This window comes from Rhipicephalus microplus, chromosome 4 (assembly GCF_043290135.1).
Source record: "Rhipicephalus microplus isolate Deutch F79 chromosome 4, USDA_Rmic, whole genome shotgun sequence".
NCBI classification, from domain to species: domain Eukaryota; kingdom Metazoa; phylum Arthropoda; class Arachnida; order Ixodida; family Ixodidae; genus Rhipicephalus; species Rhipicephalus microplus.
The window spans coordinates 76,667,310-76,693,004 of NC_134703.1; the positions used below are offsets into that span (position 1 = coordinate 76,667,310).

At 43.6% G+C, this 25,695-nt stretch overlaps 1 protein-coding gene across 3 annotated transcripts in view; it reads right to left on the minus strand.

Moving 5' to 3' along the window:
- Positions 1–1,137: 1,137 nt before the first annotated feature.
- Epp (Ecdysteroid phosphate phosphatase) overlaps positions 1,138–25,695 on the minus strand; it is a 42,294-nt gene continuing 17,736 nt past the window's right edge. For all 3 annotated transcript variants that reach the window (XM_037423187.2, XM_037423186.2, XM_075892975.1), the window contains 6 exons: positions 21,950–22,114; positions 17,585–17,702; positions 16,837–16,959; positions 15,444–15,536; positions 10,273–10,521; positions 1,138–7,435 (listed from right to left, as the gene is read on the minus strand). In XM_037423187.2, coding sequence (XP_037279084.2) covers positions 7,155–7,435; positions 10,273–10,521; positions 15,444–15,536; positions 16,837–16,959; positions 17,585–17,702; positions 21,950–22,114 — 1,029 coding nt within the window. In that variant the 3' untranslated portion in view covers positions 1,138–7,154. The remainder of the gene's footprint in view (positions 7,436–10,272; positions 10,522–15,443; positions 15,537–16,836; positions 16,960–17,584; positions 17,703–21,949; positions 22,115–25,695) is intronic.

Below are 25,695 nucleotides of genomic sequence, written 5' to 3' on the forward strand. Positions count from 1 at the left end.
TGTACATATCAAACTCAAACTTGAGCAAACGACATGTCAGTCACTATATACACCGATCTACAAGATTTTGCGTAAAAATATAGCTGTCAAATGAGTTGGGCTTCAGTGAAGCACAGCATTCCTGCATCACATATTACCCCGCTTTCAAGTTCGGTTCCCTGCTCGCACTGGTAGCTGGAATTGCACACGAGCCTCTTGAAGGCCGTCGAACTGATGGTCTATTTTGACTTAACTGTCAAGGATAAGCTGCCACACGGGCAGTTTTGAAGGCCATTGAGTCAATAGACTCAACGGTGCACCCCCTCCACTGAAACTTCAATGGCCCTTGAGCGACAGAAGTGGAAACGGAACGAACATGCCTCCTCGTTCACACTGTGCGTCTGCTCACGATTAGAAAAATAGAATCTAGCCACTAAGCTTTAAAAGCAGTATACGTGAGTGTTGTGAATTATTTACTAGAGTATTTTTGCCACTTCAAATAAGTAACTGCACATACTCTAAATAGCAGCCACATGCTGGCCTTCAGCATGCTGTCTTGCTGCATAATGCTCGCCACTGTTTCGCTGCTCAAGAATTTAAAAGCTAAATATGAATTTATAACTACAAAGCAACAATTTCTTAAAATATTTAAAAAACATTATACGACTTACTTGAGTTTCTAAGTGAACTTCTACGACTTATCTTGAGGTGACATGAATGCATGCGAAAATAAGGATACGAAAATAAGGATCCGCACTCCGCAGTGCCACATGATTGTGAGCTAGCTAGTTTTAGAAGGCTGCACAGGGACTATGCAGAGCAGCACAGTGTGGCAGTGTTCGTGAACACTGATACGAAGTGATCAGTTGAGTCATGTATGAGATATACATACCATCGCTCCATTTGCTCTCAATGATTGCACAGGTACAGTAACTAACATGAAAAACGTTCAATACAAGATGTTTAAAATGTTCAATTAGCATTTTTGCAAAAAATGAACACCTCTTCGTCCCTGCACAAAACAACACTGCAGTTAGTAGTGCCTTGAGTACAGAACGCTGGTTAGACCTACTGACTGTAGGACGAACCTACAGCATGCAAGTCTGCCACTAGATGTCGTCGCTTGACCAGTGCAGAATGAGAACAAACAAGCCATGATAACAAGAAATAATTTAATGGCAAGGTCTCCTGCTTTTTTTAGAGTTGCACACATAGAATTTCAAATACATGATTTGTAAGTTGCCCGCTGCCCGAAAACAATCATTTTACAGCTCTACAGCCTGTACACGAGGTCTTCGGCACACACAGCACAAGATGTGTATTTACACAAAAATAAATTAACGATGGGCAATACATTAAGGGGAAAACAAGGGACAACAGCAGTTCATAATAATCAATAAAGGTACATCCTCATAGAAGAAAACAACAAGGTTACAACACCAAACCCCTGTTAAATAGCGAGAGGTCCCTAAACGAAGCGAAGGAAACTTTCCCCCGATGGCACAGTTTTGTCACAAAAAGCGCACTGCAAACGAAACAATGCTCATACATTGACAGCTCTAATATGAACTTGTACACTGGAGAAAAAACTGCAAGGTGTGCGGCCAGAAGGCAAACAATGTTTGGGATTAAAACGACCCATTTTTGACACAGCCTCAATATGTCGCAGATGCTTCCACCTCTGAGCTCAACGCACGGCTATGTCGAGCGGCGGCTGAAAGAGATAGCAAACAAAATTCCGCTGCCCTGTATCCACAATTGCTACGGCAATAAAGTGTAAGAACTACGAATCTGCAGAAGTTCCTCCGATGACCTTGACGCGTGATAACAGCTAGATTCTCACTTGCGGCATTGCCAGAACAAGATCTCTCACACTTTCTTCTCCTCAGTTGGTGAATGTGACTGCAGGTTCTGTTGCGCTAACAATCAAGCAAAACAACCTCCATTTCAAGCCAAGAAAATGCCTGCTGGGTCAGTTTAGCCTAGCTTAGTGGATCATAGTGCACATGCAGGCTTATGGTGTCAGTTAATTTATTCACTCGAGCAAAAAAAAAAAAAAAGTGCATCGAAGCGTGGGAGCAGTGATTATTATTATATTCTTGCATATTGTGCATAAAGCACTCAATGGCATGTTACCGCGAGAAATTGTTCCCCCAGCTAGTCAAGCAAGCCCTACGCTGCGGGGTTGGCGTTGTGATTAAAGGGGAATTAAAGCATGTTTTGAATCACTTAATAATTAAATGCCCGGTACTCTATTTGATAATTCAGAGTTAATCAATTTTTTTCAAACTTCTTTGTAATAAGCTAGCTAGCTTAGTGTTGCTTAGCACGAAAATAAAAAAAGCATACTAGTCTAATTATATAGCTAAGTCACATATATGACAACATCAGTAGCAGCGCACATGTTGGCAAACTACAACTGTTTACCTTGAAACTTCAGCAGCTGACATAAAAATAATAACAATAATAATGATAAAAAACACTTTTACGTAAAACCGTGTTTCATGAACTGTTTCATGCAGCTTCTCAGAGCTGCACATTGCCGTGTGCTGCTCTGAGAAGGAGCATGCGCACCCGTGCGCGTGCACACACGCACACACACACAAAACCGTCTCTGTGTTCAAGGCAAACCGATGTTGAGGCTAGGTTCAGTGTGCTTCAATTGGCATTAAAGAGACCACACAAAAGAAAGAGACAGACTGTGAAGCTGCTGAGCACAGCTGTCCGTTCAGTTCTCATCCGTTTTTCATTTTGTGCAGACTCCGACATGACAAAACAACTGACCGTGCAGCTGGGAGTAATGAAAACCAATTTTCCAGTGCTGCGATTTCGTCCCGGTGGCAACACCCACGCGATGAAATTTTTCCTCCTCTATCAATGACATTAAACACTGACTTTACTACATAATTCCCTACCTGCATTATTACATTTCCAATAAATTCACTCTCCGTGAAACACATATCTGAGGTAAAAATGAAGCTGGAAAAAATCAGGTAAAGCTACAGTCTCGTGGCCAAGTACAGTGTCTTAAAAAATAACTTTGGTAGGTCTGCATTCAATTTGTGCTGCTCACTAGCAGCATCGAAGAGGCTAGATAATTCTGGTAGAAAAATTTGCAATTGGGCCTGACCAAACAAAGAAGTGCCTTAGTTGCCCTAACATGTAGAAATATGTGAACACCATTATTTGTTGCTTTCGTCACCATGGGCTGACACACAATTCTGCACTGCCGCTAACTACTCTAATCGAGTTAGCTGTCAGACCATGCGACTACCTTCTGGCATCCACAATAGCCATCAAAACACTGCAGTGGCCCCCTGTGCAACCAGACTCGGAACACGTAGTGCACACAGATTTCATGGCCTGCAGTAGTACGACTATGCATGTACATGAAAAAGGGAACACCCTTTCGGCATTTTTTACTTAACTGGTTTGCAAGACTTGAGCAAGAGGTGTCATAAAAGTTTAAGAGTAGTATGGACTATCTGACATTTGATGATAAGTGCGTGCACCCGAGGAACCATTTTTGCAACTTTGCCTTCTTGACTACTGAGGCACCACATCCCCATGACAATGTGCACAGTAGCAGATAACCATAACTACTGCACAAATTTGACAGGGTTTTTCATCGAAATAAAAAAAGGAAGGGAACATTTACAATGACCTTCGGGCCTCCACCACAAAGCCGTTGAGCTTAAATCTGAACTTCGGTAGTAAACAAAACTTAATGAAGGTGTTCCCTTGTCTCCTGGTGCCACTGCACAGTGCGATCCACCATGAGCATTTGGCTGCATGCGTGACAAAAACAGACATCCCCTGTAGCAAGTTTCAGATACAGATTGGCTGCAGACAACTGCGGATCGGCTGCCGACTAGCAGGCGACAAAAATACCAACTGAAGTGCAGGTGCTCTAACCAACAGCTCACGTGCCTAAGAAAAATTCGTGGAGCCATGTCACCTACTCCCCAATCACAGCAAGCAGCACTGAACTGTTCGTATGGCCGCACAACTCAATGTACAAGAGAGCGGAGACCTCTGGAAAGGATCTTGCTCTAGTTACAAACCCTCACTGCGGCAGCATCATCTCCACGCGGTGCCTACATTTCTACGGGAAAACATCGCGATTATCTTTTGAGCACAGGAAACCTTAGGTTTGTTAGTAAGGCTCATCAGTTCTGCAGTTAATTGTACATCTGTTTAGAAAATGATACCCTTAGGCAGTAGCTATCTTGACAATTGCAAGAACACTATTGGCACTTGTTCTCCTGCAAATGTGTACCCAGGGGCAGTCTAGTATGCAGTCACACATCCAAAGACGCTACGAACACGGCCAGTGTACACGAGAGAATGTTCCAGCTTTTTGACCATGCTATACACACAACATTTAGTGAATCATCATTTCAAAGTTTTTGCACTTTTCGTGAAGTCACAGGCCTTACAAGGAGGAGGTCTAAACTAAATACTTTCATGTGACTTCTGCATCAGCAAGCACATATGCTTTCTGGAAAACAAAACCAAAGCTAGTTTGTTGAAAAGATAATTGTAAACATTTGAACACCCTTTTTTTTTTAGGATATCGAGGTGTAGGACTTTTCTACAAAGTAAAAAAGAAAATTAAGTGCCAAGAACTCCAAATTTAACATACTTGAAAGCACTATAGAAATACTTTTTAACGAGAGCATGTGTACAAGACCATGCAGGTGACACAGAAACAAGAATTTCAGTACCCTACGCTGTGTTTCAGCAAAAGTACAAAAACTCACTGTTACAAGCATGCAACCTCCAGAAAACAAATGTATGTTAAGAGCTTCGTGTTTTGAAGCAGCTTTGCACTCGGAGCAAAGAGCAAACTAAGGTTTCCATTATAGTCGGACAGAACTGAAGAAGTCCGAAGTGGCCCCATTCAAATGACCGAAGCATGACAGCCGATCGTCTCCGCAACTGAACAAATCGTCCCTCTCTTAAACTTGGCAATGCTCTCCGTCTAGCTCATGACAACCGTTTGGAGTGTGCGCTCATAAGTGCAGGCTTGTGTGCATCCGCATTTGAGGAACAAATGCCGCGGACTTTTAAAGTTCTACCGGACTATATAGTCACCTAACACACTTATCACATGTGTAGACTCCACGCCGAGCGTTAGAGCCATAGCCAAATGAATCAACGCTTGCAAGCAGACAGAGGCAGCTGAAAATTGGCGCAACAACATCGACATACACAAGCTGTTCCCGGAGCCCTGCTCAGGAGGGGTTGTTTCCACTCCGTGCTCTTAAAATGCGCTTGTGTAAAACCTTCAATGACCAAGCGCCCCTGCAGTGTTGGTGCTGTGCATTTCACTGGTCAGTCTGCAGCATGTTCCTTACGCAGCCATGGCTGAGCAAAAGTTTACACAAGTTGAGTCCCAGAGTTACTACGTACCAGAGGTATGATATGATTATGAAGCACACTGCAGTGGGGGACACCAGATTAACTGCTTCACACTGGGGTTGCCCAACGTTCATTAAAATATAAGTCTGCAGGTGTTTCTGCATTTTCGCCACCCAAATGCAGCTGCTGTAGCTGGGAAGCTAACCCATCTTGTATTGCTTCGTGGTGCAGCACGCTAAACCTCCAAACTAAATGCTTTCATCAAAAATAAAGTTCAACGTGCGTACGCAACACTTCAATCTCTACAACTGCTCGAAGATGAACTTGTCACAGGAAGATTGAGTGGTATCTGGTGGTGTCACAACAAATGCATCTGGTGTTGCTTGTATTCAAGAGCAACACCTACGTCTTACTCTTCAAATCGCTTCACAGCCGATGCTTCATGTGTGTGTTGTCGCTCTTTTGTATGTTTTAGTTTGCGCCCACAAGCATTGTTTAACAGCGTAAACTGTCCTTGCACTGGCTCATACAAAGAAGGCTCCTGCTATATTTTGGTCGGCGACAACCTAGTAATGCAGTTACACATGTTGATTGTCTAACTAAAAGAGAACTTGCGCAAATGTGGCAACGTTTTCTTATTTCCTTCAGATTGAGTGGCACTTTGGCTTTCCTGTGTTTAAGGCTGTCTTTGTGGCACTGATATTAGGATGAAACCTGAACCTCCTACAAACTGTAAGCAGAGATCATGATACCGACAGACAGCCAAAGGTATTGAGAAACAACAAGCAATTGTGGCCAAATTAACCTAGAATTTACGTGTATTCCAGCGCATGTAATCCTTTTCAGATCTGGGGCAACTAGTGGCTTTGCATGCCTCAGCTCCACGCTCCAAACGGTAGAAGTGTGGAAAGCAGAAAACACTGACAGCAGCTCCATGGTGCTTTCTTTTGCACAATCCTATATGTACTAAAAAGAGCTTCAAGGGTGGACCGCATTGTTTTTAGATAAGCGGAGGATTACCTTGTCCATATTTAACCCTGCAGGTAAAGTGTCACTATGAAATACAATTGTACATTAATGTGCAATACCTGGCTGGCATCTTAGGGTGCACTATTTTAGTGACATATCATTTGATATCTAAAAAAAGCCTAAGAGAAAAGACCATACTGGGTCGTTTACCTAGCATGGTGATTTGGCAAACATAAAGACAATAACCTTGGGAAATTCCCACAGTTGACTGAGTGCATGTAACAACATCAGCTGGGACACAGTGCGATGCATTTTGTTATCCCATTTTCATATGGCAGCATATGCGGCTCTAGATTGTTGGCATTACGTTACGTTAACTCTGTTATAGCAGCACAATGTAATTATGAAGACGGGAAAGACAGGGGAAGGGTATTGTCAAAGCTGCATGTGTGTTCCCTCATATTAGCTTTTTTTTTTGCCATGGTAATTGTACGTTTTCCGGCAGATGCTGATATGTTAAATCTGGACGTAAGAACGTAGTGACTCCAGACTGACCAGTGGGGTTCAATACCAGTTTCGGTTTATGTACGCTGCTGTGTCAAAAACACCGACTTGTTAACGTCAGCCCGTTTCAGTGATTTACATATTAGTGAACTTGTGTGACGACGATTCACAAATGGCATCAAATGGCAAAATGTGCTGCCACTGCATCTTGCCATTTGCAAACCGGCCCTGAACGCTCTGTGTCAGTGGCACTCCCCCACCGCACACTGGGTGGAATGAATCTGCCTACGAGGCTGACATCTTCCTTTGACACTACCATACCGGTCAGCCTTGTACAATCATGTCGAAAGCATACAGCGCCAATCGAAACGGGTATTGGCACTGTGGGTTAGAGGAGGGATAGGTGGCGCCACCAGTGCCCACCCGGTGCCCCCGGCCGTACCCTCGGCAGTGGTCTGGGGTCCGCAGCTCGGAGCTTCCTGGGCCACGCAAAGGCCGCAGTACGGAATCTTGTGCACCAGCTGTACGAGCTCCGTGGCCGTTCGAGGCTTACGGCCCGTCAGCTGGCGAGTGCACGTCTCCAGGGTCGCCGCGTGGCCAACAAGCAGCACGTTCCCACCTGTAGCAGCACCATGTCAAAACAGCACCAACAAAATGTTTGCATGCCTTATGCAGTTTGCCGTTGAAGCACGCACGATCTATCATACTCGCGCAATCAAATGCGACATGAAATTTTTAAGCATAACGACCAGTATGAGCGACTGGTTGCGATAACCACGTGGCGTCGTGACGAATCTGATCTGATCTACAAGTTCAAGTTGAAATGACCCCGATATGGCCTGACATGAAGACTACAAGAGTGTGTGCACTACCTAGCCCTAACTTGTCCGTGCTTTCATTCATCAATACTGTACACTATTGTTAACACTATGAATGTGCGCATATTGGTAGTAAAGCAGTTATGAAAAAAAAATACTGTATGAAGACTTGTATACAGGTTGTAGTACAGTGCTGTAAGAGGCAGTGTTGTATTCAACATTTCAACACTGTCACTTTTGCTGAATTTCTTGCTTTACATTTCCATGTTTTGTATTCTATTATTGATTATATTATTAATCTTTTGTTTTGTGATGTGTTGTTTCATAATGTGTTGTTTGGCAACTTCCTTTGTTTTTAAAACCCGTGTTAGCTTCGAACTGTGACACCTGTGTGAACAGCCTTTACTTTCTGTGACAGACGGATTTTTTATGGAAGCTAGTCTTGTTAAAACGCTTAAGCATTAAACAGCCACACAAAACAGCCACAAATGTCCACACAAAACTTCCTCTCTTGAGCACTTGACGAGCTACGTACTTGCATCCATTTGAATCGCTTAAAAGTATGAAAAATCCAAACATAATCTTCGGTTACCCTACTGGCAGTATGATTTTCGTGTCTTAAGTTTAGCGTGTGAAACTGGTAAGGCAAATGTAACGCACTCAAAAACCATGCAAAACAGTAAGGTATCTCATTCTTGGCAACACTCATTGGTGGGATTACGGTGAGGGTTTGGGGTAGGTATATGAAGGTTATAAATAAATGGGCTTGGCACATACATGACCTTTTGCAGGCACATATTATATATACTCAAGTAATGAACCTATCTTTTTTTCAGACAAGTTGATATCAATTTGGGGAAAGGTTCATTATGTGGGAGAAAAAAGTCGCAGGAGCTATAACAGCAAAAATTTCGTATGACGGGACTAAGAAACCCGCTGTCCAACTGCTGCTCGCCTTCAATTCAGTGGCAGGACTATGCAGCCTCTCATAAAGAACTTTGCTCACCACAAGAGGAAACTGTCCTTGTTTTGGCTTGCGAAATGGGCGACGAAGTTTTTCTGTAGCCTGAAGCTCTTCTTGTTTTCTCCCGCAATGAACGCGCACAGATCGACGCCGAAGTGTCATCCAGCTGCTCAGTTCCCATGCTCCATCATGCTCACTTTAAAGAGGCCCTTAAACACTTTGTCAAGCAGCCATTTAATGAATTCACTAAGGAGCTCATTGCCGCAAAAATTTTCAGTATTCATCCAGAACAATCAGAGTTACATTGATTTAATCAAGATGAAATGACATTCTCTCTTCTCTCGTCCCAATGAGAGTGCTGGAAACTAAGGAGGGAGGGATGGCACAGGGAAAGAAAAACGTCCCGCGTGCCTCGTGACCTTGAGCATTTTTCTTCCTTTTTTTTTCTTTCTTCGAAAACATGGCTTTCAAGCGATCGCGCGAGCACGCGTGGACAGGTCACGACTTCCTGCGGTGATCCCTGTAATGAATGAGCACGCCTTGCTCAAATAAGCCAATGGCTAATACAACGGCTCTTAAGCAATGACTTTAAGTACCCTACGTCAACTCACAAGAGAAGAAAAAAAATATTTTTTAGCTGAGGTTAAGAATCAACTGCAATTTACAGGCCGCGAGCTGCGCTATAATATTTCACTCGCTTGTTCTCGAGAGCCTTGACTATCGATTGACAGCGTTTTTTGACCATGTTCAAAAAGTGTTGCAGGGCCCCTTGAAGTTTAAAACCGGCCGCGTCGCTAGCCAATTGGCCGATCAAGCCGTGCACAGCAGGTGTCCAAACGAAATTCAATACGACAATCCAGACAACAAAAAAATACAGCGTCGGGTGGCGGAGCATGCACGCGGCGGGTGCACATTGCACCGTCGGCGCAGTGGGCGCGGTTGCACTTTGTTTATTGCTTTTTTTTTCGTGCCCCATTGCTTGCATGGTGCTATAAGCAAAAAGGTTTCTTCTGCAATCGAAGATGACGCTCTGCTGCAAAAGGCGAAAACTTCTAAATTTTGATCGTCGTTAGCGCTCGCACTGCTTGCAACTGCTTAGCATGGTTGTTAAACTATGTTCTGACTTTTATTGCACTGTAATTGTGTTATATAATGGCATGATTTAACATTGTTTTGCTCATTAATGGCACTGACTATCATACTGAAATAGAATGAACAGATACATTAAAGTAGATTTTCTTTTTCCAAGGACCAACATGAGTGGGGGGGGGGGGGGGGTTCATTATGCAAGTAGATGCGGTACATGACAAAGGCATACTGATATCCCATGAACAAAAAATATACATATAAATCCTGTCTGGCAACTACTTGCATTCTGAGTGTGCTACTAGTTATACCTCCATCATGTGGAGGACAACAATTAAACTTGTAAAGTAATCATGGATAGCATTATACGTAACTTTTAGCACCAAGAATGGTTGAAGACCTAAGCCGATTAGATTTTAGCTGTGATCATAGCAAAAAATGAGATGCAAAGGAAGTGAGAAGCAAAGGACTGGTTTAAGTGATGCTCAAAGAAGGTCAATGTCCAGAAGAAGAATTTCGCTTGTTTCCCTCCTGCACTTATCCTGCACATCTACATTCACACTTATCTGATGAAACAACCCTTCGCACCTTCAGGTGCCGTCCTCTTTAAGACGTTTTGAGCAACATAGAAGCTCCGGACGTAGTACTGGTCAACGGACTCTTTCTTGTGCTTTAGTTCTTCGGTTTCAATGAGTGGTTTGTAGTCGAGGTTGATGTGGAAGCCATGCTCTTTCAGCTCGGCGGGTGTCATCCACGCTGGCGTGCCTTCAGGGTACCAGGCGAGCCACTCAAACAAACCGGGCTCCACGTTGATGAGCATATCGTCAAAGTGCAACGCTGCACACAAGACAAAGACATCAGTTGTCATTCTGCATGATGATGGCTCATCATGAGGCTTGTTACAAGGCAGAGTTAAAAGCAGCCCTCAAGACAAATATTATAAAAACAAAACAGTAATTTCAACCTTTTGGCATTTCTTCAATGGGCACTAAAGAATAAATGGTCTTTCTCATTTTAGTAAATTACTCTTTCACAAAGCCGAAATTCTGCCAAAATTACCAAGCTTGCTGTGAGAAGGTGCCTGGTAAGCAAGAAAACATGCAAAAAGAAAATTGGGGTGGCGACACCACCTTGAAGTTTCCGCATTAGTCACAGAGGTGTCATAGATTTTGACGGCACCTACTGGCACACACGCAGTTCTTGGTTCGTAGAAATGAAGCACGTTGCTTTCTCAGGGAGCCAGAGACTTGACCTACCAAGTTTTACCAAAATTCGAAAAAACACTTTGAAATGTGTGACATCACCGTTGAAAATCCCAGCAAGAAATTTTCAAAGGAAATCTTTTGCAACTGATACTCTTATCTATTAATAAAGCTATGGTGGGGAAACTAACAGTGCTAGAGTTTTCATAGCATAACTTATTGGCCTATATAATTTATTTCACTTAAGTGCCTCCTGTGTACTTAAACTCAAGTACAAGGCATTGCATATCATTTTTATATGAAATGTAACCACCATGGCCGAGAAGTGACCTCGCACCCTTCTGCTTAGCATTGCAACACTACAGTCATTATAATACTATGGAATGACAGTTAATCATAATCAACCAGAAATATTCAGTGCTGTCATATAACTATTGTACCCATGTTTAAGGGGAGATGCGGGTCGAAAAACGCGAGTTTTTTCCAAAATTACCGATTTTTTATATTCGCCTGTTTTGATAAGATAAGTACCTCTACTGTTATGAAAAAAAAAAGATACAGGTAGAGACTTAACTGGAAATGCTTTAAAATTGCATCTAAAGAGCACAAGGTGCCTGTTAAAAGGCCCAAAGTGTGCAGTCTTCGAGCACCTTGCCGCCAATAATGCGCCCCCGCTCGCCAATGTTGATCACATGAGTCGAAGAGTCGAGCCTCATTCTTCAAATAATAACAGTTTCTCTCGCTGATACAGCACAAAAAATATTAAAAAGAAGCACGCTTCTGCACATTTTTCGAGCGCCACAACTGGCTTATCACGTGGTACAGATCGGGGACCGCCATTGGCCGTGGCGCGCCTGTATGTGCTGTGAAACCTATTTGCGGGGTCCATGTCTTGTTGAGCAGCGCAGCTGAACAATGCTTTTCTCGTGTAATTATCTTCGTTATGAATGAAAAAAGCCATTGCTCGCAAGTGAAAGCCATCGTGCGGCGAGCTCTGTAGAATAGACTACGAGCATCTGGTCCGAGTTGCGGCAGTTGTTGGCTTGCAAAAGCCAATGCATCAAAAGTCATTCGCACCCGTCATCCGGAAAGTTCGTGATGCGGCAATGGATGACGTCAGCGCCAATCTTGCGAGGTGAAAAGAGCTCGCAGTGAGAGCTTAGCAGGGATGACATTGCCACTATGTACGACAATATGTGGCACAAACATGGCTGTAAAATGGCATGACACTGGACTTAGTTGGGATTTCGGAGTCCTGTCGAACTTCTTCCTAGCTTGCAGTTGGCGCAAGGCTTTGCCAGATGGAGCGGAAGTTTGGCAAGTGTTTCATGGCCCTGCCTGTGAGCGAAATGTCTGTGAGGAGTCGGCTCAAAAAACCGAGAGGGACAAACTCATGGTGCTAGCGTACTTTAGTCGCAGTGGCCACTACAAAAAGGATTGTTCTTTTTGGTGTGGAAATTTCATCAAACTCAATGATATCTTTCATAAATAAAAACTCAATATTAATTTTAAAACTCGTTTTTTTCAAAACACATAATTTGCCATTTTTTTCTATGCGCCCCTCCTTTTTCGGGCACTTCTGGTGCTCGAATTTGCATGAAATTTTGCCCAAATTTTTTCCAAAGTATGACAAATGCGATTATCTGGTTTAAATTTCACTATTTTATTGTATAATAAATTAATTGTATGTAGACTTTTACTAGGGTAGGTGAAATATGGACTTTTTACGTCTATTATTTTTCACGCGTATTACATATTTTGTATGTGCTTTCTAAGTAGTTATTTGCATTCTGCACTTTATTTGAAATATTATGAAATATGAATGGTAAAAAATTAGAGAAGTTTATGGATGAAAAGAGGGGGCAAAAGGGTTAAGGTTTTCACTTCGTCATGTTGCAGAGCTAAAAGTGTGCAACTTGCAAGAGAACTAATTATATATTTGAAATCAGCATAAAAAGTTCCATAAACAGCTCAAGTTTCATTGCTATGGGATGAATATTAAAAAAAAAAAAATCGTCTTCGAGTAGCATCTCTTTTTTAAAAAGAAAGACCCTCTACACAGAGGCCACGGCCTTATTTATGTGCTGCTTGCCTGTAGTGAATGTCATCTTGTGCAAAAAGAGCAGAAGCCGGGCTCGTACACATCTCTATTTATCTCCATTACACTGTAGCCGAGCTGCCGGCTCACGCCTCTGATGACACAGCCTCCATCAACCTCCTTTCCATCCCACCAGATTTTCCCTAGACTTTTGGGATGGTGCGTATGGTCACATGCACACTGTCAGGAAGCTTCTCGAAGCCTATGCATCCCATCCTCTAACTGTCTCTGAAGGTTCTGGCTCTGTCCCTTCAGGACATTGCTGAGCCCAGCATGAATGATGACGAGGTTTTCACCCTCCACTGTCCCCTACCACTGCCTGTGCTTTGGCCAGTGCATCCATCATGCACTTTCCTGACTGGTCTCCACTTTTACCCTCCTGTCTGCCTTTACTGTCGTGAGAACGCTCTGCTCAACTCCAGTTACATTGGAGTCCCCTAACATAAGGACCCTACTACGGTCTAGTCTTTCGCTTATGGCTGGCAGTTGCTGTGCTCCTGTTTACGCCCGCCGATCCCCCATTCGTCGAGTGTACCCGACTCGCTGAAATGAGCCCACCACTGCCGTTACTCCTTGCCCCCCACCGAAAGACTGCCGTGCCACTGCCACCCCTGGGTCTCCTTTCTTGCCTGTGTCTGCCTGGAAATCCGTGCTGTCTATGTCTTTTGCCTCACACTGCTCGGGGTTAAGCACCATCAACGCATTTTCTCGCTCAGCCCGTCTTGCACGTTCCCCCCTTAGATCACCCGCCATTTGCTTTGATAGGCTGGTGGTAGCCTCACCACAATCACATGTTTTCTGAGCTGTGCTTGCAGCTCAATCATCTCCTCACGTTCTACCTTCAGCTTCTCAATGCTAGCTTCGATGTGCTGCACGATCGCCTTAATTTCCTCGCATAGCTGGCACATGAACCTTGCCTCCTCAGCATCAGCTAGACTTGTGAAGGCTGTCTCGTCTAGGTAGCACCAGCGCGTGCATTTTCGGCACTGCACGAGATCACTCTCGCCCGTGGTTTTCCTAGGCCACTTAGCCATCACCCGCCCAACCATCACACAGAATACACGCTCGTGTGTTCGTCTAACAAGTTCAGTCTAACACCGTTCATATAATTAAACAGGCGCGCCCAAACACCCTACTGCGGGTTAAAACCGCCGCCTACCCCATTCACCACTTGGTCAATGTCACTGCAGCGATGCCTGTGGTGCACGGTACTCGCAGGTTATGAAAGATGCACAAAACAACCACAAAATAATAGTTCTTATATCGGTTATCCCAACATCCCCAACAACACGAGTGAAATAAAACATATAGCAAAACCTTATCACTTTGTACACTGCTCCTGGTTCGTCCAGCCTTCGCTGCACCGTCAACGATGCGGTGGCCACATATTGCAGGAGAATCCAGGCGCCCCATGCATGCACCGACAAGCGTCTTCCCGTCTTTTTGCGCTCATGCCTGTTTGCCACTTTTGTATGTCGCCTCGCTTGCAAATACTAATAGTGTGCGTGATTCGTGAAGCTGCTCAACAGATGCCAAGATGGCACCCCTACACAGGCAACAGTACAGCGCTGCTTTTAAGCTGTAAGTGATTCTGTACGCAGAGTTGGGAAGCAATGTTGAAGCAGGGCAGAAGTTTGATGTGCCGGAAAAGTGCGTGTGGGAATCGAGAAATTAAAGGACCAAGAACTTTGGGTGCGCTGCGACACGCCATTCTTTTCGCGAACCGAAATCTGCCCTGCCATGTAGGAGGTGGTTCCAGATTGAGTTCACGACCAGAGAAGCAATAGCCTGAGCGTTTGCTACGATGATATTGAAACAACACCACGTGCTGTTGCGAAAGATATGTGCATCCCGCTAACAGAGTTCAAACTGACCTCTTTGAGTAAAGTGTCGCGATGGATTATTGATGCCTGGTATGAACTGCCAACCGACATGATCCATGTGGCATTTTTCACGTGCGGCATCTCAGTACCACCAGCACCCCTTGCGACGGCAAGCAGCAGCAGTGGCTCACACGATGGCAACGACCGTGATAGCTGCATCCTTCCTTGAAGCGACGTAGAGTCGTAAGCGATTTCTCACGGTCAAATTAGTGTTTCTTTGCATCACTCCCTCTTCTGAAAGACTTAGTGGTGTGCAATGGCTGCAGCATGAGGCTGTGTTTGGAGTCAACTTTTTTCTTCTTTTACCTAGAATGTGTTGCAAGTTGGAGGTTGACTTATAATCGGCAATATGCGGCAACTTGATCCTTCTGTGATCATTTGAGCACTTTAATTTACTTAGAATACTTTGAGAGTACTACACTTCGAAGCAATTATGCCGCTACTAGATACACAAAACTCGGCTAGGAACTGTGAGAATGTGCGAGAAAGTGACAAGACGGTTCCCACTGACAATGTGTTTGCCATGGCAAATTGCACAAAATAAAAGCCAGAGACTAAATAAAATACGGTAGGTACCTGTCAGGATATTCGTACACGTCTGTATGCAACGCAGGGATGGAGATGAAAATACATGACTGAATGTGACGCCACTTTCACACATAGCATTCCCTGAAAACAGAAAAAAAAAGATAAACACTCTTTAAATTGCTGTACAATTTTCTAATTGTACATGAAGGGCTTCCCGAGAAACAGGACAGTGCTGTTCTTCAAATTTGCTATCACCTTTGCGCTTTTTGCAATTGTGTAGATGAAAATTTCAGTCAGTTAAATTCCGTATTGAGGCTTGAAGGGGTTCTAAATTAAACTGTTGTAATGACTTTAACATTTTACTGACTTAAAATTTCACATACACAATTGAAAAAAACACAAAGCTGATAAAAATTTGAAGAACTTTTCCTCCATCAAAATTCAGTAATCTTTACAGAATATAGGCTCCAAGTGACGACACTTTACAGGATTACAGAAATATGTCAGACCTGAAAACATCAGCTGTCTGATGTTTAACACAGTTGGAATACACTTGTCTTAAAAAAATTGTTTTCCTCTTAAATTCTGTATAACGATGAGAGGTGTGAACGTGTTATCTTATAACATGCTAACAATCAAGGTAAACACTCAGAGTATTCAAACCCAAAACACAGGTACAATCTAAGACCTGTGTTCCAAGATCTCTGCAACATATTAGATCGTTATTTTAATCTGGTCTTTTGCTTCTGATGTACTGCGTTGGATTACAAAACTGTGCACATGGCACATGGAACACAAGAAGAGCCTGGAAGTAAGAACTAGCACAGTGGTGCATTCCATTCAAGCATAATGCACCAGTGTTGCATTATTTTCTAGTTTCTATATGATATGTGTGGTTTAACATCCCAAAACAACCATATGATTATGAGAGACGCCGTATTGGAGGACTCCAGAAATTTTGATCACCTGGGGTTCTCTAACGTGCACCCAAATCTGAGCACACGGGCCTACAACATTTTAGCCTCCATCGAAAATGCAGCCACCGCAGACGGGATTCGATCTCGCGACCTGCGGGTCAGCAGCTGAGTACCTTAGCCAATAGACTATTGCGGCGGGGCTTTTTTCTAGTTTCTTGTATCTCTGTGAACAACGATGATGAAAACAATGATTCAGTGTCTTATTTAAAGCTACCCTCTTCACTGGCCTACTATTCTAGAGTCCTGGTCAAACGCTTCCAGGCCACGCTTCCATAGAAATATGTAGGATAGTGGCTTGGGAACTTTTGACCCCCCCTGTACATAGCTGCATACATTGCACATTTTCTGAATGCAAGTTCATCCTTTCATTGCGCTTCTTATTGCTTTAGTGTGTGCTGGTCTTGTGGAACAGTTATCCTGAGAGTGTTGCAGAGAGAGACAGGTGTAAGTATATATTTCTAAACCTGTCAGTGTGGCCTGATACAGGCCAATGTTCGTCAGAGGGGAGTCCTTTGCATAGTCCATGTAGCCTCCTTTCCTCTCTGGTACCACTGCTGGCATGTTCAGGTCCCGCCGAGTGTAGTTCCCTGAGAGCAAATCGTGCAAAGGGAGTATGACTTATCGTGCTCATCAAGACGAGCTCACAGTCGGACATCTTTTAGTAATGGCACATAACACAAAGCATGCAGCATATTAAATTAATCAATAAATCATTCAATCAATGATTAAGTTAACCGATAAAACAAGCAATATCGTTAGTAATATAACTATTGGGACTTTATGGCTCAAAACCACTATGTGATTATGAAGGACGCTGTAGTAGAAGGCTCCACAAAACGTCCATCGGAATTTAAGTAAACGGTCCTCCAGCGCTTAGCCTCCATTCAAATGCAGCGGCGACAGCTAGGAGTCGGTCCCACAACCTTAGGATCAGCAGTCAAGCCCGGTAACTACTAGACCCCCTAGGTGGATAAATAAGCAATGCCAAATCATTGCATCCGGGACTACGACCTACTTCAAAATGCGTTGTCAGTTCTCCGATCTCTAGAAAGTTTAGTCAAATGTAAAAATAAGGTCATGTAACTAGGCACTTCAACAAAACTAACGAACCACCAGAATGAAACAAAAAGGTCTTAATGCTGACGACTGGTAATAAAAAAAAACGCACATCTTGTCTGCACTAAATATGCCTCCAAGCGAAATGGCTCTTACCAGCTGCATCAAAGCATATCGGTAGCCAGGCTCCAAATGTGAAATCCACACGCTCTGCGTGTCGGGCAACGTAGAGCTTTCGTGGACTTGTGCTGACCTTGGCATTTTCTTGCTTCGCCTTTGGGTGAGGAAATGAAATGACACAAACACGGGTAACATCGTTATGCCAGTGATTTCTCAGAGGTGAACGCTTAGTTTAATTTACATTTACCAGAGCGTGTGAGACGATAAAGGGCTCGCAAGTTCATCTTAAAGAGGACTCTCAAGAAGTTTCATTAAGGGTCCCGATATGTTTTAGGACACTGATTTGCAAAGCTTTGGCTACGGGGATCTCTAACAGGGTTAACTTTCTCTTGCGAATGAATAAACATGCCTTTGCCTACTTATAAGGGGCACTAGAGGGAAATATTAAGTTGAGCTGGATTTAAAGATTAGGCTTGTGTATGAACGATTCCCCCTGCCTGACGAGAACAAAGCATTATAAAGCGAGAGAACAATGAAATCAGGAAAGTGGAGTGGCGCCCTCTGTCATGCTCTTTAAGTACTTCATTGAATTTCGTCAAGATCATCTGTTCTGGTTACTCAATTACTGCTATGGCTTAAATATGCAAAGCTAAGTAGTACATAAATTTTGACAATAAATAAATGTGCAGCAAGCCAGAGTTGCTGATATATACCATATTTGCTTGCATAATAGGCGTACTCACATAGTAGCCGCGACCCCAGTTTGGTCATGAGAAATCAGATTTTTTTAATTTCCTCGCATAATAGGCACAGCCCGAACTTGGCCGTGATCATTATCTCTGTACCGTGTTTGTGCAGTTGCAATTCAAAGCGCTCTAAGGTTAACTGAAGCGGGGAAAATGAGAAGACCGCGGCAGCGCTGCACCAGCTCCGTGGGCTTGCAGAGTGAAAAAGAAGGGCAGTTGGCGCGGTTGCGGCTGCTAGCCCGGCTGCGCAAGGAACGTGCAGTCGTGTCCTCATCAAGTGTGCGTTCAGTTTCCTGTAGGAAAAAGCATCGTCGTTATCGTGTTTGCCACCTCGTCCGCAAATTTAAAAGCTTTTCGGCTTTCCGATGTGAGCTTTTGCTTTTTTGCCATAGCGCGGACTTGCACAAGCTCTGCTGACTTTTGTCGCCGTTGATTTCCTGCCCGTGAACGTAAACATCGTATCATGCGTGCTTCTCTTGGATCAGCGCTTGAGTGCGATCTTCTTGACGCGAAATCTTCATGTTGTCTTGTGCACATCTTATCATGCACTAGTCTAATCTCAATGCATTGTAGTTTCTGTATTCTGGGCTGTGTTCTTATCCTCTATTGGCACCTGATTTCATGTCTGTTAATAGCCTGTGTCAAGTAACAGACACAAGAGGCACTGAAGTCGGATAGACGTCACTCTGTAGTTTTGCAGAACGTAGCGCCACCTGTTGGTGCAGTTCGAGTAGCGCAAAGCCGGACTCCCTTCACAGTTTTCTTCGTAGCCATGTGCAACTAGTGCGTGTCAATGATTGAGCTAAATATTATAAGTGTTTGCGCATTGAACGCTCAGAAAAAGAGCTGCGAATTTATCTCCACTAGTTGGACACGTCACCGAACCGCCATGAAGTGCTTGCTGGTTCACTTGCAAAAACAACGACAAGAACAAGAGCAGATGCAACAGCTCCGCGCTATACGAAGAAAGACCTCAGTCGACGCTTCCGTTGCATTGTGCAGTGCCACGGATGTAAAGGACTTCAGTTTTACAGATTTCCGCAGCTTTTGTGAAGCAGAACAGCGAGTGCGCTGGATACAGGTCATTGTGAACGTGTTGGGTAAGCGAATTACTTCTCGATCCACAGCGGGTCGCATGAAAAAGTGTGATAATGTAGGTATCCTGTTATTTTTTTTAGTAGCCTAGATGAAGAACCATGGTAACTTTGATTATGAAACTCAACAGAGCATCTGACCACAGTGCGCGCCGTGTTGAATGCAGACGGGTGACGCACGTGCTAAACGACGCACACGCTCGAACTACCAATAATCTAAAGTGGTCACCACCACACAGCATTGCGCACGTAGGCTTTGAACTAGTGAATGCTAACATGTACGTCATACATGTGAATAACAAGTTGTTGGTTGTGACCACAATCAGGTTTTTCTTGCCGTTGGTTTTCGCGATTGCCGGCGCTATCTCAAAGGTCTCGGCTTTGCCTTTCGTTGTACACATAGAAAAAGGACCCGCACGTATCTCCATTTGCAGTACTATATACAAACAGAACAGAACCATCAACAAAACATTCTAGAATGCATAATGAAACAGATCCATACACAGGAAGCGAGAGACTGCGGGAGAATGCAGCTGAAAAAGTGAAAATCAAATGTATATACTGTCATTAAGTAAAACAGTTGATCCTGGACAGTATATCAAAATACGAATATATCGAATTAATGGCTCTATCGAGCAGTTGAGAAATCCCTTTGAATTTCTTTCGCAAAAGTATGGTACCGATGCACCTGTATATTGAGCTCCCGCACAGCGGGACATTCGCTATATCGAACGCTGCGTCGCCCTGAAGCCCAGAAATGGCATTTTTCCTTGCAAACATTGATAAATTTTTGGCTGCGTTCTAACAAGTTCCGATCCCTTCCCATGTGCAAGTGATGAAAAGGCGGTATTATTCCATCGCGCATGTCTGGTTTGTTTTGCGGCGCTTGTGAGTGCACCGGTATGTTTGATGCGTGGTCTGCAGGTCTTAACGCAAGGGCATAGTGTTTTTCAAGAAGACCGATTGCGGAGGACACCCAAATGAGAATGCGAAGCGACTCGGAGATCTCATTGCAATGTTTGCGTTCCCTTCCTTGTTTATTACCATGCAATAGCATGCGAGCCTGAAAAACATAGCCTTCTAGATATGCAACCTTGCGACATATATTTGGTCTTTCCGGTTTGAAAACGCATGTCTCGAGAGGCTACGCTTTTTCTAGCTTTTCGTCTCAAAGCAGCTGAAATCAGGGGTTGCCAGCTACACAGCCACAAGTGACATCGATATCGCCAACATGTCAACGGTGGGAACTGGGAACGTTGTCTTTTGCATAAATTCTACTACAGGTGTTCTGCGGTACTACTGTACTTTTGCACCTTCTGGAATAGTGTACTTCTCGCCTCGTTCCTGACAAATCGTCATTTGAGAGTTGAACTGAATGTTGACCCGCACGTAGCAATGAAAATTATCACTGGTGCTTGGAGCGACGTCAAGTAAAGCACCGTCGTAAACTTTTCTTGCTGGCCAGGTGACGACTTCAGATGCGTCATGACCACTGAAAACGGTGTACGATGCCTTGATGAATTCTGAGACGTAGCCTTTCCGTGCACCATCTCGGACAGTGAGCAACTTTATTGGTGCAGATGACGACATAGCTGTTTCCGACTGCATAGGCTCAGATCATGGTTGCCATTGCCAGTGCCATGGAAGTGTACCCGTGCGGTCATGAATATTCTAACCCTTTCACTGCTGCCGCTAACCAATCTTTTGCCGTGCTACAAAGCTTGCATCGGGGTTCTGCATCAATCAATACTGCTGTGGCGGAACGAGCTGAATTCGCTTATTTGGAAAGCTATAATGATATTGAGGGTGGCTGGAGCTTGACGGCATGCAAGACGCAATACAAGTTTATCGACTATTTTCATGCGAAATAAAGTGCGGCAACTAGCAGTTTCCACCTTGTTCTTCATTATACTGGGAGCAAATCGTTATGTTAGCACTTGCAACAATTTCAGAAGGCTGAAATATTTTAATTTGGGCCTTAAACATGCATATCTTGCACTATTTAGAATTATCAATATATCGAACTAATTCACGATCCCCTTCGAGTTCAATATACAGTCGAGCCCACATATAACGGCCCCACTTAAAACGAACTTTCGCTTAAAACAAACAATATCCATGTGACCATGAAAATATACATTGGTTCGACGGCACAAAATCGCACTTACAACGAACATCTCAGAGCGCCGCTGATCGGTTACAGCGAACGAAGTCGGCGCTTAGACTCTTCCTGGCAAACCACTTTCGACAACAGAATAGGCATCGGCGAGGTGCCCATACATTCTTATTGTTAAACGCCGACCCTGCCTCCGCGCCCCTATAGTTGCCACTCTCCTCGACTGCTTTTTGTTACGCACCCCTCCGTCCTTTGTCCCCCCCACTACTTTGAGCACGCCGCATCGCCAGACGAGGCCCGTGTTCTCGTCAGGCTCAAATTCGTTATAACTGGGCTCGACTGTACTGACACAATCTTCAGTCATTCTCAGTCCACCAAACGTCCCTCCTTTCTCCCCTAAAACACACCACTTCGCAGCTAAACAGTGAACCAAGATCCCACTCACTGCTTGATTTAAAAATCCTAGGTTCTCGTAGATAATCTCCTTTGGCGGAGTGGTGACCTTTTCCTCCCTTTCTGCAGCCTGTGGAGGTGCTGGTTGCACAGCCGACGATGCAGCTGACGGTGACGCTGGAGCCACCTGGGCTACTGCCGGTGCTTTGGCACACACCTGAAACAATATACACACAGCTCGCACAGGCAGCCAGAAAGTATAAAGACGCACCGACATCCGTTTTAAGAGCACAGCACTTTAATACCCTGGGCTGTTGTATGCTGTTATCGTATGCAGTCAGCCTTTTAGATAAAACAGGCAGAATCACACATATCCATCTGTCTACAGACAAGGTTATACCACAGTTGAGTATATATACAGTGGACTCCCCTCAAAAACAGAACTCAAAGGGGCACGAAAATTTTTGTTCCATTTATGAGAAGTTTCATTTAAGCAAAGCCCACAAAATGAATGAAATATGACTTTATTTCAAAAGCACTAACTGTGGCTGACTGAACAGAAACATTTGAAGTACACGATACTACTATAGTTGATTAGAAAGAAAAAATGTTTCTAATATTGCAGACTCGGAAAAAAGGAGGTGATAACAATTTGCTTTGCCTCGTTCAAGCACTTTCTCACATGGTAGGAGTGCATTGCTGAAAGACTGGGCAGAAACTCTGTGCCACCATCGTGTTTTAAGTAGCGCTGCAACAGGATGACAGCATCTCTTGCTGCACTGTCAGCCACTGAAATGGGCTCGGGATCACACACCATCTCATTACCACTTGAGCACAGGTCCTCATCTTGAACTTCAGCTATAGGTTCCTAAAGTGTGACTCCTCAAGATCACGACAAGATGTCGATTGCTTCTCGGCATCTGCGAACATGTGCAATCGCTGGATTGGCTTAGCTAGGCTAGCTTGGGCTATTGTTTCATGGTTGCTAGATTGCCGTGGTCACTTCTGCCGTTCATGGATTTTGCCCATTTTAGTTTCATTTAACCGATGTGAGCTAAGAAAAATGTTGCGATTACCCAAAACTTTTTATTGTTAAATATATAGGAAACCAACCAAATATGCCTACATCGTTTCGTTTATGCGGCTTTTCCGTTTAACCAAGTTTCGTTTAATGGGAGTCCCCTGTATTACATTACTCCTTATATTGAATAGTCCAGACACCACCCTGAAAATCACTTGTATTGTATAGGAGCATTAACGATCATGGCAGGCCACGCAATACAGGAAATGAACCACAGCTGCCCGTAACATTTCCCCCCCTCCAAATGCATTAGCAGTGAGCACATAGCTTGTGCTGCGTGGATAGCAGGCTGCTAAGCAGCAGCACGCACGACAACATTGACTCAACAAAGAAGAGAGAGAAATAATGAAATTTGTGGGCTCACAGGGAACTAATCAAGCTTACAAATTTTTTCCACAATGAACTGAGCTTTATCGTCACATTGAATTTTTAGATTTTGCACTATGATATTCAAGTGTGAAGCTATTCGTACTAGTTGAGGCTCTCATGTTCAGAAGCTGGCATAGATTGTAAAGAGATGTGCAAATAGATAGTGGGTAAATCCGCCTGCAGATATGTGCCACACTTCCCACCACTCCCACTACTGCTTCCACTTCGTTGTACCCCACTGTGTGCCCCCAGCTTTGCTGTTTCATCAGTGTCTGCTAAGCGGAGATGGCTTAACCAAAATAAAAAAATGTTTTCAACATTGTGTTGTGCTCAATTACAATCGCGCCTTTGCACATGTTTATCTGTAAGCTCCCGTACCATATGTTATGATTTTAGAGAGATATGTAAATGATTTATTACAAGCTGGTATTGGCACAATATGGTATATTGAATTACTGACATGCAGAAGCATTTCCAAATCTCCTCGTAGTTTGATATATACAGTCGACTGCCGATAATTTGAAGCCACTTAATTGGAATAGGAATTTTCGGTTAATTAAAAGTCAACAAGTGGTCTCATCAATTTTGCATGCACGCCTATGGGAAGAAATGCTCGATAATTAGAAGTTGAAAGCCTGTAATGTTGGTTGGTTAGAATTTATTTTTCAGTCGACAGCCTCGAGGCGGCCGTAATTTTTCCAAGAATACCAGACAGCTGTTTGACCGTGCTGTTGTCGTCATCGCCACTGCCTGCAGCACCACGGTTTATGAAGTGGCCATCTTGTTTAGGCAAAGCCGGGGCATCGCATTGATCACACTGGCTAACTAGGTATATTTCGTTATGATGTGTTGAGTGCATCAGCCACATGCTGGTTAGAAGTTGATGAAACTGCAATAACTGACCCCAAAAGCATTGCTAACCTTTTAAATGCCCACTTTCACAGTGTCTTCTCCCCACCTACTCATCCTTCTTTTCAAATTTCACGGTCCTCCTTTTTGGATATCAATATTTCTCAACAAGGTGTGCTTAACATGCTTTTACGATTGAAGACGAAATCTCCTGTCGGTCCTGATGTCATTCCCAACTCCTTCTTCCGGCGTTACGCTGAACCACTAAGCAGATTTCTCGTCGCAATCTTTGAGGTCTCTCTCGAATCCGCGATACTTCCACCCGACTAGAAAATTGCACGCATTGTACCAATTTTAAAAAAGGGCGACCCATCTTCAGTTTTAAACTACCGTCCAATTTCTATTTTATCATCTTCTTGCAAATTGATTGAGCATACCGTTTCTGATTACATTAATAACTTCTTAAATGACCATGACATTCTAACTCCTTTTCAACATGGATTTAGGAAGGGTCTTTCGACAATCACCCAATTAAATACCGTCATACATTTTTTCGCTTCTATTCTTGACAGAGGTGGACAAATGGACGTCATCTTTCTAGATTTTCAGAAGGCTTTTGATGTAGTTCCTCATGACAAATTAATCTGCAAATTAGAGTTCCTTGGTTTTTCTGGCTTCATCTTATCATGGTTATCTGCTTATTTAATGCATCGGAAACAGTGTGTTATCATCGACGGACAACAATCTGACTCTTTCCCGGTAACCTCAGGGAAGTGTACTTGGCCCACTATTATTCTTTATTTATTGCAACGACATAAGAGATGTCATACAAGCCCCAGTAAATATTCGTCTTTTCGCAGACGACTGCGCTATTTTTAACGAAATTAATAGTGTTGAAGACCAATGCTTGCTTAGTGCAGCCTTAAACAGTATTACTAAGTGGAGCAATAAATGGGGCATGAAGCTAAATTCTTCTAAGTCTGTGCTCCTGCGTATAACTAAAAAAAACAGTACCCCTGATGTTTTCATACTCCATTGGCCAAGACTCATTGATTGAAATTAAGGAGTACAAATATCTTGGAGTTACCATTACTAACAACCTCAACTGGAGCACCCATATTTCTAACACCGGCTCTTCTGCTTTCAGAAAATTATGTCTACTTCGACACAAGCTTAAACATGCATCCCATGACGTGAAAACTTTAGCCTATAGAACTTTTATCAGACCCAAGTTAGAATACGCCTCCATTATTTGGGATCCTTTCACCAAAACGAATATTAATTGTCTTGAAAGAATACAGAAAAAAGCCATGCGAGTCATTTTTTCTAAATACAGCCGTGAGGATTCTGTAACGGATATTATACGTTCTAACGGTTCTCACACGCTTCAAATAATGCGCAAAATATCCCGACTGAAGTTCCTCCATTCTTTGTTAAATCGTAAATTTTTTATAGATCCCAGTCCTTACATAACCCTTTCTGAGACTAGGAAAACCCGT